The sequence below is a fragment of the Microtus pennsylvanicus genome, chromosome 5 (genome assembly GCF_037038515.1).
Source record: "Microtus pennsylvanicus isolate mMicPen1 chromosome 5, mMicPen1.hap1, whole genome shotgun sequence".
Lineage (NCBI taxonomy): Eukaryota > Metazoa > Chordata > Mammalia > Rodentia > Cricetidae > Microtus > Microtus pennsylvanicus.
Window position 1 is genome coordinate 116758546 of NC_134583.1, and position 16574 is coordinate 116775119.

Here is a 16574-nt window from a genome sequence, read left to right on the forward strand (position 1 = left end):
ACAGGCATTGCAGCCTGGAGTGAGATACAAAGCTCAAGATGTTAGCTGGTGGGGAAGGGGTGGGGTCTGGCAGACTGGGGAGATGGGCAATGCAATGAAAAAGAAGCGAGAATTTGGGTTGGTTCTGAGACCAGAGCTGTGCCAAGATAATGGAAGACTTTGGGCACCCGCCCCTGTGAATTTTAGGGGCAGTGAAATGACCATCTTCTGAAGGTTCCCTAAAGTGACTGATTGAAGAACTTGGAGCAGAGGTCAGAGAACTGGGCCAGCTATCCCTCTGGAACGCTAGTGTCAAAACCCACATTCCCTGAAAGAGATCAAGCAAAGGGAAGCAAAACTCCAGGATTCTTGAGACTCGAAGGTAGGGGACCAGAGAGGAAGCAGATGGCTGGGGACAGGTGGGCCAAGAGCATGCCCTAAAGCATGCAGTGTCTACTTCATGTGGGTTTCTCACGCTGGCTGTACTCTTGCACCAAGAGCAGGGAAGTTACAGTGCAAAACTGCAGGCCCCGCCCGAGGATGCTCCCGGGGCACGGCCCCCGCCCAGATACCACTCCCTATTTGGCTCGCGAGGTGAGCCCGCCACTGCCCACTGCTTCCAATCATTACTCCGAATGGGACACTTTAAATATGCGTAGGTGCGTCACATTGTGTGACCCAGGACCAGTCTGTAGGGAGGGAGGCAGTATCTATATAAAGTGTGGAGGGTAGGCGGAGAAGGGTAGTGGAGGAGAGAAGGTGGTGGGCAGGGGTCGGCAGCCCCGGGTTGGCAGCGCGGTGAGTTGTTTCTCTCAGGCTCTCCCGCAGCTTCTGCACTAGGAGCGCAGATCCGAGAATGTAGGGGCATTCCGGAGGCAAACGGCCCACCATGAAGAGGCTGGCACTTTTTGACTAAAATAGGGAAAATGCCCTGGGCCTCTAGTCTTGAGGAAGGCGAATTCTCTTAAGTGCCTCAGGGTCACTGCCGCCTTCCACTGACAGTCTTGTTTTAAGAGCGGAAGTCTTGTCTGAATTTATTAACCTCCAGCTTGGTCCCTAACCCCAGGACTTTTCTGAACGGGATAGGTGAGCTCTGCACAGTTATTGAGCCCTCTCTGCTCGCCATGTTTTCTTGGGGGTTGAACTGTTTATCCGTGCTGGGGGCTGCGGGCACCGCTCTCTTATGTGCCGGTCTGCTGCTTGTTCTGGCTCAACACCTCTGGACCCTCCGCTGGACTCTGAGCCGGGATCGGGCCTCCGCCTTGCCCCTACCCAAGGGCTCCATGGGCTGGCCATTCTTCGGTGAAACGCTGCACTGGTTGGTTCAGGTGAGCAGTTTTATCATTCAGCAATGCCCCCCTTTCTGCATCTCTCATCCGAAGGGCACTCTTGGTTCTCAGGGCACTTCATAAACATTCCCTTGCCCAGGATTCTGATGAGTACTAAAACGCTTGCCATTGCCTAGCTATTCTGTTCCTTCTAAGAGACCCCATGTCCCCGATTTAAACCCTTCTGATAGATAAACCGTGGATGTAAACTAGGGGCTTAGGGGGCGTTTGAGGGGCGTTTGAGGAACGTGGTACCTACAGTCTTGCAAGCACAGACCGAAAAGCCGAGGCACAATCCAGCCTTGCTTTCTTGGGCACTCATTTCCAATCTAAGCCTCAATCTTATTTTACCAGTGGGCGTCTACTTTCCCGTAGTGTAGCTGAGAGGCCCATTTGGAATTTTGGGGTTTTTTTGTAATGTGACGGCCTGGGACAGGGGAGTTGTTAGGAAGAAGCAGTTGGGATGTCCGGGACGGATCTTCAGCCCTGCTGGCACAGGGGCCCTTCAAGTTCCGCCTTGCTCGCAGGGCCCTCGTTTCCACAGTTCCCGCCGCGAGCGCTACGGGACAGTGTTTAAGACGCACCTTCTGGGCAGGCCAGTGATCCGCGTGAGCGGCGCGGAGAACGTGCGCACCATCTTGCTGGGCGAGCACCGCCTGGTGCGTAGCCAGTGGCCACAGAGCGCGCACATTCTGCTAGGTTCGAACACACTCCTCGGCGCGGTTGGCGAGCCCCATCGGCAACGGCGGAAGGTGAGGGGAAAACCAAAGGAATTAAGATCCGTGGTGCCTGGTTGCCTGCGGTGAGCCATACCAGGGTCTCCGCTATAAAGGAACAGGTGGCCCGAGGCAAGTCTCGTTAAATTTCCGGGTTTTGAATTGTAAAGTAAGGGCAGGGCTACGAGTCCTTTATTCCAGATCTTCTGTAACAGGTGCTAACAGTTTTGGGGATTCAGATTTAAGAGTGTTCAGGGACGACTTTGTGGAACTGCTAACATTTGGAGCCTAGATGGATGGGAGGGACTCTGTACATCAAAGTGGAGGAAACCAGGCCAGCAAGTTTAGGCCTGTGCGTCTCAGAAGAGGAAAAAGGGACCGGACTTTCCCTTCAGGCTGCTGAGTCGCAGAGCTCAACAGGCCATCCTGCCTTGCGCTCATCTGCGCTCCCTACAGGTCCTGGCGCGCGTGTTCAGCCGCCCGGCTCTGGAACAATTCGTGCCACGGCTGCAGGGGGCGCTGCGGCGAGAGGTGCGCTCCTGGTGCGCCGCCCGAGGACCGGTAGCTGTCTACGGGGCGGCCAAAGCGCTCACCTTCCGGATGGCCGCTCGCATCCTCCTGGGTCTGCAACTGGACGAAGCGCGATGCACCGAGCTGGCCCAGACCTTTGAGCAGCTGGTGGAGAACCTCTTCTCACTGCCTTTGGACGTGCCCTTCAGCGGCCTGCGCAAGGTAATGCTGTTCCAGACCTCAGCCCAGGGCTCCCGAGGGTCTCCCAAACCAGACGGGGTAACCTGGACCCAGGGCGTGGCCCAGCGTACGGTGGGGTGGTGGTTGGTGGAGATCAGGGCAACATCTTTTCGGACACACTGTGACACGGGGCAGGCCCCAAGTCTTTTATGGGATGCCCCTGACTCACGCTTTCATGCCAGTGTATCCTTCTTGAGTTTGGGTCTAGTGGCAGGCATCCAGGCAGGCGGTTCATCCTTTCTCAAAGTGCCTAGAGTCTCTTTGGAAGTCCTACGGAAGGTTGGCACTGCGGAACGAGCGGGAGCCGGAGGGCTGAGACAAGCCCGGCGCCGGGTCTGATCTAGGGGATGATCCTGGCCGGCGGCCCTGGGCCCGCTGGTTTCCGGACCAGAAAAGAAAGGCCTTTTCCGAGTGATGGGCGGGGCTCTAGAACTAAAGGAAGCTGGGTCCTGCCTTCTCTCTCCCTCTGCCTTAGAGCGTCCAGTCACTTGAATAAAAATAATAATCTGAAAAGAATCTTGTTGCGTGCTGGTCACCTTGCATACATTTTCTGGTTTAGTCCTTGCAACCCGCAAAGTGTTATTCTTATTTTATTGGCAAGCAGGCCTCCTTGAAGTCACGAGACAAGAAAGAACACAGTTGAGATCTGAACAAAATTCTTCTGGCTACAAAACTCAAGCGTTTGCTTTCAATGCTTCCCCAGCGGGATGTTTTGATTGGTCTTGCTTACTGAACTCTGGAGAGTCATCCCTGACCCCTTTGTCCAAACCCCTGACAGCAGCTAACGTTTAGAACATACAATAGTGTCCTCAGTGGAGTTTTCCAGGTGCCTCCTTTTCTTAGCACTGATGCTCACTGCCTTACCTGAGTTCAGGGAAGGGGAGTGGCTAAGTGCAGCTTGCGGTTCTGTGCCAGGTTTGGGCACTGCCGCTGTGTGAGGGTACAAGTGTTTGACCCCTCAGTGCTTTGTGTTCTGCCCTCGGGGTGACATTAACTGCCTTGCCAGAGGGGGCTGGTGATAATTATCAAGACAGGGTAGTGTTTGTAGACAGTGAATAAATCTATGACAATTTATTGAGCCATGCCTACCATGGGCTATGTGTGTAGCTAAGCTGAGACTAACACCAAAATCTAGGTGAATCGAGATAGCCAAGTCTGGCTCTTGAGTCTTCCCACCCCATCTGCCCTCTCTCCCTGTACGTCAGGGCATCCGGGCCAGGGACCAGTTGTATCGGCACCTGGATGAGGCCATTGCTGGGAAGCTTCATGAGGAGCAGGCAGCAGAGCCGGGTGATGCCCTGCACCTGATCATTACCAGCGCCAGGGAGCTGGGCCATGAGCTCTCTGTGCAGGAGTTGAAGGTAGGTGATGGGAGGCCACTCCTCCCTCTCCCCACTTTCCTTCCCCAGAGATTCCAGTCAAGTCCTGTTTAACACCACTTGGAGACACCGACACACTTCAGGGTGAAAAAGAAGGGCCTGGGTTCCAGTCATGACTCTGCCACATCTGCCAGCTGTGACGCCTTGGACTATAGCCATTTTTCCAGCAGCACCAAAACCTAAGTCTGGCCTTACAGGTTCTGGATCTAGATAGCTCTCCTCTTGGCCCCTCCGAGACCCCTATCTCTTCCCGCGCCTCTGCTGTCTTCCTACCTATGAATTGTGCTTTCCCCTCTGCACTCTGAGGTTCACAATCAAACTCTGCATCCTTGTAACTACATTTCCCCCTTGCCAAATCAATACTCCTTTTTTATTTGGCACCTGGCACCTCGACCTGCCCGTTTTGCCCCTGCTGCAGAGCCCCCGTAGAATTAGAATCCCTTCCCACATAGGCAGAGCATGCGTAGTGGGTGACTTGAGGCCCTGCTTCAGAAGGCCAGAAGCAGTGGGGTAGAGGGTCAGCGATGTTCAGAAATGTGAAGACTTCAGTTCCCCGTGAGTTACTCTCCCGTGCTCTGAGCCTCAGTTTCCTCCACGCTTCTTCAGCTAGACACTAGAAAACAGGAGCCCAGCTTTAGCTCTTGTACTGAGAAGGGAATGCTCTCCATTCTTCTTGAGGGGTCTGAAGTTCAAAGACACGAAATGCTCCAGGGCAAAGTGTCCAGAACCTGTAAGGCCAGACTTAGGTTGAGCCCTGGGGAGCTGAGTACCTGAGACAGTCCTGGCCTATGAAGGGAAGTAGCACAGACGGACGTGGGTAGTTCATGCCAACCAGGAGTAACAAGACCCTGGAGAAGGGGCCCATTGGCTAAGCTGGGCAGGGAGGATGTCTGGGCTCTGTGGTCTCCATCTCAGCCTCATTTTGTCCAAGGTAGGACCAGCAGTTGGTCTCCAAGCGGGTCAGATTTCAGTCCACAAAGATGATCATGGACGTGTTCAGTGCCAGATTCTTGGCTGGGGTGCAGAATGGGTGCCATCTGTTTCAGGGTCTAGGCTGAGTGGGTGGGTAACTCTCACCTTGTGGGCTCAGAAAACGCGCGCACAACAAGCCTTGGTGCTGCGCTGAAGAAAGGTACTTAAGTAGGTGGTGGCGCCTGCGAATGCCCTTCAGCAAAGCAGGACAGAAAAGGTAAGCGAGAAGGTAAAGCCCCTCCTGGCTTTGGAGCTGGTGCCGGACTGCAGGTGCCTCCGTTTGAAGCTTCACGGGGTGGGGGCGGTGAGGGAACAGAGAGAGAACGGGATGGGGGTGGGGGATCAAGCCACAGACTCCCTGCTGGAACTTCGAGCTCTAGGGACCTGGAGCCTGCCCAGAACCTCAGTTTTCAACCTCCTAAAATGAGAGCAGCAATGCTCCCCACGGGGTGAGGTGAGAGTCTAACAAGTTAATATGTTTAAAGCGCTAAAAATAATGCACAGAATAACATCCCTGTATCGCTTCTGAGAGCTCGTCCAAAGCGGGTGTGTGTAGATGCTCGGCTTTGCCTATTGCTCAACAGGACTTTTCCAAGTGATAGACCTGAGTTTTGACCCATTTCAGAGCCCTGAGCATAGCCGCCCGGGGCAGGGCATCAAGGCGCTAGTCTGATCACAGGAGATCAGTTTGGACGCATTTCACAGTGGGTTCAGAACCGCCCGGCTGTCTTGCAGGAGTCGGCTGTGGAGCTCCTCTTCGCGGCCTTCTTCACCACGGCCAGCGCAAGCACGTCGCTCATCCTGCTGCTTCTGCAGCACCCGGCGGCCATCGCCAAGATCCAGCAGGAGCTGTCAGCTCAGGGGCTGGGGCACGCATGCGGCTGTGCATCCCAGGCCACAGGGCCCAGACTGGACTGCAACTGTGAGCCGGACCTTAGCCTGGCGGCGCTGGGCCGTCTGCGCTATGTCGACTGCGTGGTCAAGGAGGTGCTTCGCCTCCTACCGCCGGTGTCCGGGGGCTACCGCACTGCGCTGCGAACCTTTGAGTTGGACGTAAGTGCGCCGCGCCGCGGGCCTCTGGATGCTTGCAGCGACGCTGGGCTGGGAGAAGGGCAGGGAGATTAGCGCAGAGATCTCTTTCCCTTACCAGGGCCTCAGTTTTCCCTCCTGTAACTGTAAAATGGGCGGAGCCCTATTCTATTCCCCCGGACTCTCCTTCCTCCAACCCTACTAGAGAGATGCAAAGCCTGGTGCCTGAAGGACTGGAGAAGTTAGAAATATTATATATAGTATACAGAAGTAGGAATACTTATATAAAGTATACTTCAGCTTTTGTTAGCGATCCAGCTAGAACGGAATTTTAGAACGCTGACATTTTTACCTGAGCACCTCCCTCGCAGCCAGAGTGTGTAGCTGGGAAGCAAAGAACTATTTCTTTAGTTTCCCCACGAGACTAAAGAACCAGCCACTGTTACCTGTCCAGGACTCGCGCTTAGGCAATATACCTGCGAAATGCAACTGCCTTAATACAAAGAACAAAATCTTAATGGTTTCATCAGGCTACCCTTGACTGGACAAGGTTAAGAACTAGACCTGACTGCATCTTAGAACAATGGGGACAGTCTCCCTTTATTGGGGGTCTCAGTTTAGCTTCTGGGAGGGCGTTATTTTTTTTCCAGCTCCGATACTCCTGGGAATGTTTGATGAACTGACAGCTTTGAGGATTGGGGAGTTCACACTGTAGAGCTTGAGGATCTCTGTCTGAATGGCTTTGCTGCAGTATTGGGGGGCACTGAAAAAGGAGGGGTTCCATGCAGAGAGGAGGTACCAAGACCAAGGAGTGAAGCTAGGAGATCTCTAGTGTTGGGTGATCCCAGCCAAAGGGCTGGAACAAGGAGAGTGTGCCACAGCGGGGGAGCTGCCAGCCAAGGGCTGGTGCTCAGAAGTGTCTGGTGTGTTTAAACTTCATCCCGCTGTGCTGGTGTGCCCAGTGAACAGCGAGGGCAGCAGAGGACCCAGCAGTTTCCAGGGCTGTAGGTGGAGCACAGGGCAGCTCCTCCTCCTCCTCCTCCTCCTCCTCCTCCTCCTCCTCCTCCTCCTCCTCCTCCTCCTCCTCCTCCTCCTCCTTCTCTTCCTCCTCCTCCATTGTACAGACGGGGAAACAGGAAACAGAACTGGAGAGAAAAGAACTTTCTTTGGGTGATTCCGGTGTGTTCTGTCCCATTAGCGAGAACCTGAATAGTAATGACCTCCCACAGGCTTCAGAAAACTGCCATCTTTGGAGGGACAGTTGACATTGTCGTTCAGGGATTGGAAGACCCAGGAAAAAACCCAAGGGGCTGGGAATGTAGGTCAATGTTCCTAGTGTGAGCCTGGGCCTGAGTTGACAATACCTAGCAGGTGGCCAGAGAAGGTCAGGATGGATGGGAGGGTGGAGTGGACAAAGAGGTGTGCATCTTCTAAAGTGTAAAGCAGGGTCGCGTTATTGTGTCGAGGTGAAGTGGAAAGGTGGGGAAGTCTTCAGTTAAATGCAGGGAAGCGTTTTCTAATTCAGCTGTCCCAGGGGAGCGATGGTTCCCTGCTTCAGCCCAGGCAACTGGTAGCTACAGTCTTACAGTGTAAATCTCCTGTGTCAGAAGAAAACAGAGAAAGACAACAAACTCATAATATTCAAATTAATGGGCACTACTGTGTGTCAGCCTCCTTTTGAAATTTTCTCAACAACGTAGATATTTTTTATTCTTACTTTCTCAACTAAGCACAAGCATTCCAAGATCTTACAGCTAATTAGGAAGGCATAGAAACTGCAAAGCAGATATTTTGCCTTCAGGGTTAGTTAGTTCATCACAGGCCCCTGGAGGTTTACTTAGCACGTCTGGGGAAGAGAGGTGGGGCGGGAGTTGGCTCTGGCGATTTCCCGGTGCCTAGCGATCAAGTCGGGTCCCCTCACTTCTTAGGGCTACCAGATCCCCAAAGGTTGGAGCGTGATGTATAGCATCCGAGACACGCACGAGACAGCTGCTGTGTACCGTAGCCCGCCCGAGGGCTTCGATCCGGAGCGCTTTGGCGTGGAGGGTAAGGACGCGCCGGGCTCCGGCGGCCGCTTCCACTACATCCCGTTCGGCGGCGGCGCGCGCAGCTGCCTGGGCCAAGAGTTAGCGCAAGCGGTGCTGCAGTTGCTCGCCGTGGAACTGGTGCGCACGGCGCGCTGGGAGCTGGCTACACCTGCCTTTCCGGTCATGCAGACTGTGCCCATTGTGCACCCAGTGGACGGGCTGCGACTGTTTTTTCACCCTCTCAGGACTTTGGGTGCGGGGGATGGGTTGCACCTCTGATTCGCTGCTCCTCTAGCCTTAGCTTGCCCCGTGGCTGCCGCGCACACCCAGCGCTGGACTATCTTTAGCGCCCTAGGGCCTCATCGCACGCACATTTAAGTGGTCTTGCTCACCAGACAATTCTGTGCTAGATTGGAATGAGTATTAGACTGAGTCACGCCCCTACCCACCCACCCCCACCCTGCATTGGAGAAGCCCTGGGCTTGGGGAAGGAGAGCAGCCAGGCGAGCGCGGGAAGCCTGCTTCACACCGTTGGCGCTTCCAGGATCTCAAGGAGCCAGCGGTGGAGAGAACCTATCTCCATTAGATGAAACCTGGCTTCACCTTCCCGTGGCAAGTTTGGCAAGAAACTTGAGGCCCTGGCGGCGGCAGCGGCAGCAGTGATGGTTGGGTGTTCATATCAAACCAGAGGAGAATTTACAATTTATTTTTAAGTTAGCAGAGATACCAGGGTATCCCTGACACTCTCAGCAATTGCCCTCAGGCTTCTAGAGCGTTGGCAGAAATTAAGTACCGTGGGTGCTTCCAGGGCTCCAACTGGCTCAACATCAGCAGATTCTGTTAGAGACTTCTGAAGAGAGAAATTCCTACCTCAAGATTACAGGAGAGAATATGTTCTCTGGAGATGTCTCTAAGTCTGGTTTATGTGAGGTTGAGACATAATCCCTTCATTTGAGATAAACAAGAGATTTGAGATATTTGTACTGAAACAGGAAGGCCAAGAAAAAACATTTCCTGCCAGTGGTTGAGTAAGGAGGCTGGGGTGGCAAGGGGTGCGGGGGGGGGGGGGGGTGTATGGTACAGAGCCGTACCTGAAGGACCGACCCATTGTAGCCTATACCCGGAGGGTCTGGAAGCTTGGCAGCCCCAGCCCATGCTTCCCTCTGGGCCACGGATCTGGATTCTGGGTTTTAGATTATCTCTGCAACATCGGCTTGCAGAGTTGCTTTGCTGCTGCTTCTCTCTCCTCACTATTACCAAGGAGAAACTGCCAATCAAAGAACCTGGGGCCTCTACCACCGAGGAGCCACTGTGGTCCTGCACCCCCTCTTCCATCACTCAACGCTCCGCCCTCCCTCTGAGCCCGTGCCACCTGTGGAACTCAGCCCTTGTGCTTTTCACAGCCATCCCTAGCCTGCCTGTCCTTTCCAGTTCAGAGATTTCCACCACCGTTTAAATCAAAGCCACTATCATCCTGCCATTGTTCCCAAACCCCTCCTTCAACCTGCCACCCACATTCCCACACTCCTGGGCAAGAGGACATAACTGATGAGCCAGGGAGCCTGCAACCTGGCCTAGGCTGCCTCTGTAATGAATCAGGAGGAAATTCCTGGGGCCTGAAGTCAAGGGGGACATAAGTAGGTACTTGAAGGTCAGCAGCTGTTGGGATTCACACCACCATACCCCCTATACAGGCTAGTCAATCACCAGCAGCTGCTCAGAGTAAAGGCCAGGGCCTGAGCTCTATGGGCACCAGGGGGAGCAAAGGCATTACAGTGCAGGCCTACAACCTTGGGCATCTAAGAAATCTGCGTCTGGATGAGGAGACCAAAAGACCCTGCTTCAAAGCTGATTCTGATTTGGGGAGAAAAAAACAGGGGAGGTGCCTTTCAGAAGCCTGTAGACAAACTGGTTCAAAGAGACTTGTTGACTGGCTTTGGGGTACGGACTGACTATAACCACATGGAAGGGGCTCCAGTTTTTCTGTTTCCCCGTCATTTTGTCGTACTATTGAGGGACACGTAGGTTCCTAGTTTAGCAACTGCACGTTCATAGGGAAAGACCAGATGTAGTTCTTGCCCCTTGGACTTCCGATGTTTACAGAAGGAGGCAGACAATAAATAAACCAGCAAAACAAAACAAGAATGCTCAGTGGTGCGAAATATAGAGAAACCACCACCACCACCAAACCCCCAAACAAAACAGGCCTTTAACTCAGAGTGAATCTAAATGCTGACAGTTGGGCAAAGGACCCAGTCTGAGGTGACATAGGCGTTCGTCCACTTTGGCCTCAGCCCCCAAGCAGCATTGGGGACAGCAGCAGGCATAGATGCCAGAGACCAGAGGGGAAGCTAAAGGGGGCTGAAGGGAGAGTCCAGGAGGAGTGTGTGCTGGTCGTTTGACTCCTGCCACCCGTTTCCTGTAGCAAAAGCAAAACATCAGAAAGGAGGACCACCACAAACCTGATCCCACAGCTCCCAACCCTTAGCAATAGGAAAACTGGCCAACATTTGGTTTCTCAGCGAGCCAACCTCTCCTTCCCCACCCACCACCATCCAATAAAGTCTGGGGTAGTTCCTAGATCAAAGTTCCTATTGGGCTGGTAATTTATTGATTCCCCCTTTTCCTTGAAGAAGTTTTTAAACGATCTTCCATTCTAACATTTAATGTTTTCCTGCCTGGAGCCCCGCAGATCTTGATGACCAGGTAAATTTTTTTATGTTTTTACCCTGTAGCCATTTCCAGCGCGCGCGAGCGGGGCTCCTCTTTTGACCTAGCGTGAGCTGAACTTGGTGGGGTGGCCCGGCAGAGTTCACAGGGATGTCACGGTCCGGCCTGCAGGGGTCACAGGCGGGTCAGGCTAAAGGATTGGGAACGGGCCCCAGGTCACGCCCCCGCTGGCCGATTTTTGCACACCGGCTGGAGGCGCTCTCCAGAAAGGGGCGGGCGGAGATTTCTGAGAATTACCTCCAGCACAGTCTGTCCGCGTTCCTGCCAGTGCAGAAGCTGGGACGCAGTCCTTACAATAATCAAATCATTACAAGATACGACAGCCGCAGCGCCCGCCTCTCGAGAGCCTCTGAAACACTGAACAGAGTTATGGGGAGCCACTGAATCTCCGAAATACAACCCGTAGGCATCCCGGCTTAGAGAGTCGCTAGGTTTGTACAGGTCCTCACGACGTTTGCGGGTATTTTGCGACTCTCCCCAGGGGCGGGGGGGGGCGGGTGTCATTTGGGGACCACCACTGGCAGGCCACATATTGAACAGCTTTAGTTTTTCATCTTCAATGGGCTCTTACCAAGGGGTGCGGGTGTGCTTTTGCTAGATCCCGTGTTCAGGTCTAAACAAACACGCGTCATTCTGTTTGTTTTCCACGCCGCTGGTAAGTTCAGTGCCCAAACCAAGGCAGTGTATGGCACTGGCTGAAGCGATGCGGCTGGCAGGAGATCACAGGAAGCCCGGAGTGTGTGTGCGTGCGTCCCACAGCTCAGTATTGGCTGCAGGAACTGAGACTTGCTCCCCAATACCGATTCCCTTTAAATTCCCTATGGCTGGGGGCAGAAGCATAGGGTCAAATAGCCGTCCTACCAGGGTCTCTGGCTTTTCTTTGGGTGGGATCTGGGAGACTGGAGAAAGGTTCTGAAGTCTTGAAGCCCGACCGGTCTATAAATGTAGCTCAAACGAGCCATTTGGAAGCAGAAGCCCTCTTTGTGAACTCACAGCTGCCTTGAGGTGTAGACAGAGTGGAAACGGTGGAAATGATAGCCTTCTTCCTAAGGAGGAAGCCTGCTAGCTCGCCCAAGAGTCAGGCACTCCGAGGTGGAACGGGACTCCTGGGTTTCCTCCCTCTGTCTTCCTCCCCTTATCTGCCTGGACCAGGGGCCCTCTTCCCAGCTGCCTGGCTGGGTTTGCTAGCCCCAGGGCCATAGGATTTGAGCCAGCTGGCGGTATCACCACAGCTGGGCACCGACTTTAGTACACCACTGGGCTGCAGAGTAGGGAAATCGGGCTTGTGCAAGGCTGCTCCTGGGGTCCCAGAGACCCGAAGGCTTTCTTGCAATTGAATCCTAAAGCACCTCTTCCGAAGACTTCATGCGCTGGCTCACTTGCGGGATCCACGATCTGTCAGTCGTACTTGACCTCCTATGCTCTGGCTTGGACCCTAGCCCTGGGATCTTCTTAGGATTTTCACAGATCAGGAAGTGTTTGGGATCTCATTTACCCAACCTGTGGGTCAAGTCCACTGAATGGTGATTTCTGAACACGCTCTCCAAGCCGTGCGGCGCCATTGAATGGAAAGTTAGGAAGGCTGCTTTGAGCTGGGGCAGCCCGTAGGACAACCAAAAGACAGCTAAAAAGCCTAGGACTCCAAAGTCCCAGATCCACAACCCGCTCCCTCCAGCTCCCGACCGCTCCCTGCTGACTCGGAGCTCCGCACACTCGGGATAGGGGAGGCGGTGTTCCTAGCCCCGCACCCCAGGAGGCGCGCTCCCGGGGAAGCCGCCAGTGCGCCGCCTCTGCCTGGGAGCGGAACAAACGGTTAAAGATTTTGGGCAGCGCCTCGCGGGGGGAGGAGCTAGGGGCCCGATCCGCAATTAAAGATGAACTTTGGGTGAACTAATTTGTCTGACCAAGGTAACGTGGGCAGTAACCTGGGCGGCCTATAAAGAGGGCGCACGGCGGGGTTCGGAGCGAGGGCGGCGGCGGCAGGTGGCGCGGAGGCTGCAGCGTGCCATGGGGCTCCCGGCGCTGCTGGCCAGTGCTCTCTGCACCTTCGTGCTGCCGCTGCTGCTCTTCCTGGCAGCGACTAAGCTCTGGTACTTGTACTGTGTGAGCAGCCGCGACCGCAGCTGCGCTCTCCCTTTGCCCCCCGGGACCATGGGCTTCCCATTCTTTGGGGAAACCTTGCAGATGGTGCTGCAGGTAAGGGAACTCGGGAAGGGACCTGAGGATTTCCCGGAGGATTTTCCGCCTCAGCTCTGGGCCTGGGCTGAAGCTGGGATAAGTGTCCTTGCGAGGGAGGCGACTAAGGCTAAAAGAGGGGCTAGACGGAGGACAGATGCTCCCCGGCGCCCCCTCACGCGGTTTGCCGGTCTCTCTCTTCCACCTCACTCTCAGCGGAGGAAGTTTCTGCAGATGAAGCGCAGAAAATACGGCTTCATCTACAAGACGCATCTGTTTGGGCGGCCCACAGTGCGGGTGATGGGCGCGGATAACGTGCGGCGCATCTTGCTAGGGGAGCACCGGCTGGTGGCGGTGCAGTGGCCTGCGTCCGTGCGCACCATCCTGGGCTCCGGATGCCTCTCCAACCTGCACGATTCGTCTCACAAGCAGCGAAAGAAGGTGAGGGTGAGGTGACAACGCCTTGGATAGTAGGGAGATCTCGGTCTTTGGCTTGGCTCAAATAGATGCTGATGAGGGTTAGCCTTAGGAGGTGGGGACCAGGACCCTTTCTGAGATTTAGGTTTCCACGCCAGCACGTGTGTAGGACTGGAGGCTCTGGAGGTCCTGGAAGGGTACTCGGGAAGGCGGGATGGGGTGTGTGAAGGGGAAGAGGTTTGTAATCTCTCTACTACTGGGGGATCAGGTGATTATGCAGGCCTTCAACCGCGAGGCACTCCAGTGCTATGTGCCGGTGATCGCCGAGGAGGTGGGCAGTTGTCTGGAGCAGTGGCTAAGCTGCGGCGAGCGCGGCCTCCTGGTCTACCCCGAGGTGAAGCGCCTCATGTTTCGCATAGCCATGCGCATCCTGCTGGGCTGCGAGCCTGGTCCGGCAAGCGGCAGCGGGGAGGACGAGCAGCAGCTAGTGGAAGCCTTCGAGGAGATGACCCGCAATCTCTTCTCTCTCCCCATTGACGTGCCCTTCAGCGGGCTGTACCGGGTAAGGGCGGTTGGCGGAGTTGGAGCGAGGGGCGCGCAAGACTGGCGTCCGCTCACCGCCATGCTGTCTCCGCGCTCAGGGCGTGAAGGCGAGGAACCTTATTCACGCGCGGATCGAGGAGAACATTCGTGCCAAGATCCACCGGCTTCGGGCTGACGAGCCCCAAGAGGACTCGTGCAAGGATGCACTGCAGCTCCTGATTGAACACTCATGGAAGAGGGGAGAGCGGCTGGATATGCAGGTGACTAGCTATTCCAGAAGGTGCCAAGGTTGGGGGGGGGAGTGTCTCCGACTTTCCAGAACATTTCCTGAGGGGGGTGCGGTGCAAAAGCGCTGTCAGGAGCCCAGGTTCTCCAGGGTACTCAGACTGCACTGAGGAATCCTGAGGGTTAACGCTAGATCTGGAGAGCTGTAAAAGAAAGGGGGTGGCTGTACAACTAGAACGGTCCCTAGGTTCAAAGGGAAAGTCTCATTTGCAAAGTTTGAAAGAACATTGGGAGGCATTAATAAAACCAAGGTCAAGGAAGAGTACAATTAAGGGAGTTTTTGCATTTTTGTTTGCCTTCTTTGACTTTCTATGAGCAAAGCGTTTTTTCCCCTGCAATCTTCCGTTCAGTATTCTCAGTTCGGTCCTTTGTAACGGTGCTGTAAAACTGCACGCAGATCTGAACAAACTTCCGTTTTTATCCCTAGGCACTAAAGCAGTCTTCAACAGAGCTCCTCTTTGGTGGCCACGAAACTACAGCCAGTGCAGCCACTTCGCTGATTGCTTACCTAGGACTCTACCCTCCCGTTCTCCGGAAAGTCCGAGAGGAGATAAGGAGTAAGGTAAGAGGGTTCTAGAGGTTCCCTACTGCCCTAGCCCCCCACTTCCCATTAAGTAAGTTTGCTCCCTAAACCCGGTACTATGAAAGGGAAGGACCAAGGGCAAGGGGGCTTATAATTTTAAAAGGGCAGTTCTTTGTGCTAAGATCTCTCTTGGGCAGAGTTTGACCCTGTATTCCTGCACCTCCTCCACCTTTTGCAGAACTGTAGAGATTACTAGGTTCTCCTTTCGTGGATATTTGCCCACTCAAGAAAATGAATAGCGTGACTAGTGCCATAAGCAGATCAGGGTGGGCAGTGTTGGTGAGGGGACACCTGGTGAGCAACATTCCCCGGCTGAAAAGAGGTGGTGGGTTTGGGCTGAGGAAGTGTGGAAGTGATTGGTCATCAGCTGCCATTTCCCTGGTATCCTCTCCTATCCAGTCGCCTTAGGGTTCAGGCAACAGTTAGTCCTGTTGACATCAGCTGGCCTGGTTTCACCGGGGTGCCCAAGAGTCATTCCCCCTCTGTATCTGTTTTTGATAGGGCTTACTTTGCAAAAGCAATGAAGACAGCAAGCTAGACATGGAAACTTTGGAGCAGCTTAAATACACTGGGTGTGTTATTAAGGAGACCCTTCGGTTGAATCCCCCAGTTCCAGGAGGGTTTCGGGTTGCTCTGAAGACTTTTGAGTTGAATGTGAGTTCTCCTTCTTCCCATCCCCCACCCTGTCTGCCCTGCTGTGGTTCTGAGCCTCAGCTTCCCTGAGCAGAGTATCCCTGGGCTTACTGCCTTTGATACTGTCCTGCACCATTCAGTGATGCAAGTCAGGCCTTCCACTCGCCCTCCTCTCAATCCCAACCATATCCGTGATGACTTTTTGTTCTTGCAAGCTCAAGTCTGGCTTGCCGGTTCTTAGGACTTCCTAATTTTTTCCAGGGATACCAGATTCCCAAGGGCTGGAATGTTATTTACAGTATCTGTGACACACACGACGTGGCAGATAACTTCGCTAACAAGGAGGAATTTAACCCTGACCGCTTTATACCACCTCATCCCGAGGACGCATCCAGGTTCAGCTTCATTCCGTTTGGAGGAGGCCTTCGGAGCTGTGTAGGCAAAGAGTTTGCAAAAATTCTTCTCAAGATATTTACAGTGGAGCTGGCCAGGCATTGTGACTGGCAGCTTCTAAATGGACCTCCTACAATGAAAACCAGCCCCACTGTGTACCCTGTGGACAATCTCCCCGCAAGATTCACCCACTTCCGGGGTGATGTCTGATGGGTATTTCAACTCTTGGACTTCTTTGAAGTATACGTGTTTTTTTTATAGTGTCATGTTGCCTTTATTTAATTTCTAAATGTATAGTCTAATATTTATGTGTCTCTACTACAGCCCCATGGTCTTTAAATATTAAAATAATGAATTTGTATGATTTCCAAATAAAGTAAAATTAAAAAGTACTTTTCTTGCTTCTAAGATTCTTGTTGGCAAGCTGGCCATGGTGGTACATGGCTGTAATCCCAGTACTTGGAAGGTAAAGGCAGGAAGAACAGACATTCAAGGCCAACTTGGGCTACAGAGATACTGTCTCTAAAGAACAAAACATACCAACAGAAATCCCCGTTAGGAAGAATTGATGTAGTTTGTACATGTAAAATTATTTAGAATGAAACCATAGTTCCCCCATCCATGCTAGAAAACAT

The 16574-nt window shown here is 53.7% G+C and overlaps 2 protein-coding genes across 3 annotated transcripts; both read left to right on the forward strand.

The window, feature by feature from the left end:
* Positions 1–193: 193 nt before the first annotated feature.
* On the forward strand, positions 194–9168 carry Cyp26c1 (cytochrome P450 family 26 subfamily C member 1). The gene is made up of 6 exons (XM_075975084.1): positions 194–1307; positions 1835–2059; positions 2480–2755; positions 3979–4134; positions 5860–6177; positions 8082–9168. The coding sequence occupies exons 1-6, from the start codon at positions 1104–1106 to the stop codon at positions 8457–8459; spliced, it is 1557 nt and encodes a 518-aa protein (XP_075831199.1). The 5' UTR covers positions 194–1103; the 3' UTR covers positions 8460–9168.
* Positions 9169–12722: 3554 nt separating this feature from the next.
* On the forward strand, positions 12723–16331 carry Cyp26a1 (cytochrome P450 family 26 subfamily A member 1). 2 transcript variants are annotated; one of them, XM_075975086.1, is made up of 7 exons: positions 12723–12818; positions 13302–13526; positions 13771–14064; positions 14144–14305; positions 14758–14892; positions 15415–15567; positions 15808–16331. In XM_075975086.1, exons 2-7 carry the CDS (start codon positions 13320–13322, stop codon positions 16147–16149), a joined length of 1293 nt encoding a protein of 430 aa, XP_075831201.1. In that variant the 5' UTR covers positions 12723–12818; positions 13302–13319; the 3' UTR covers positions 16150–16331. The 2 variants fall into 2 exon arrangements, with proteins under 2 accessions (XP_075831201.1, XP_075831200.1); XM_075975085.1 differs by lacking the exon at positions 12723–12818 and adding an exon at positions 12874–13106.
* The last annotated feature ends 243 nt before the right edge of the window (positions 16332–16574 follow it).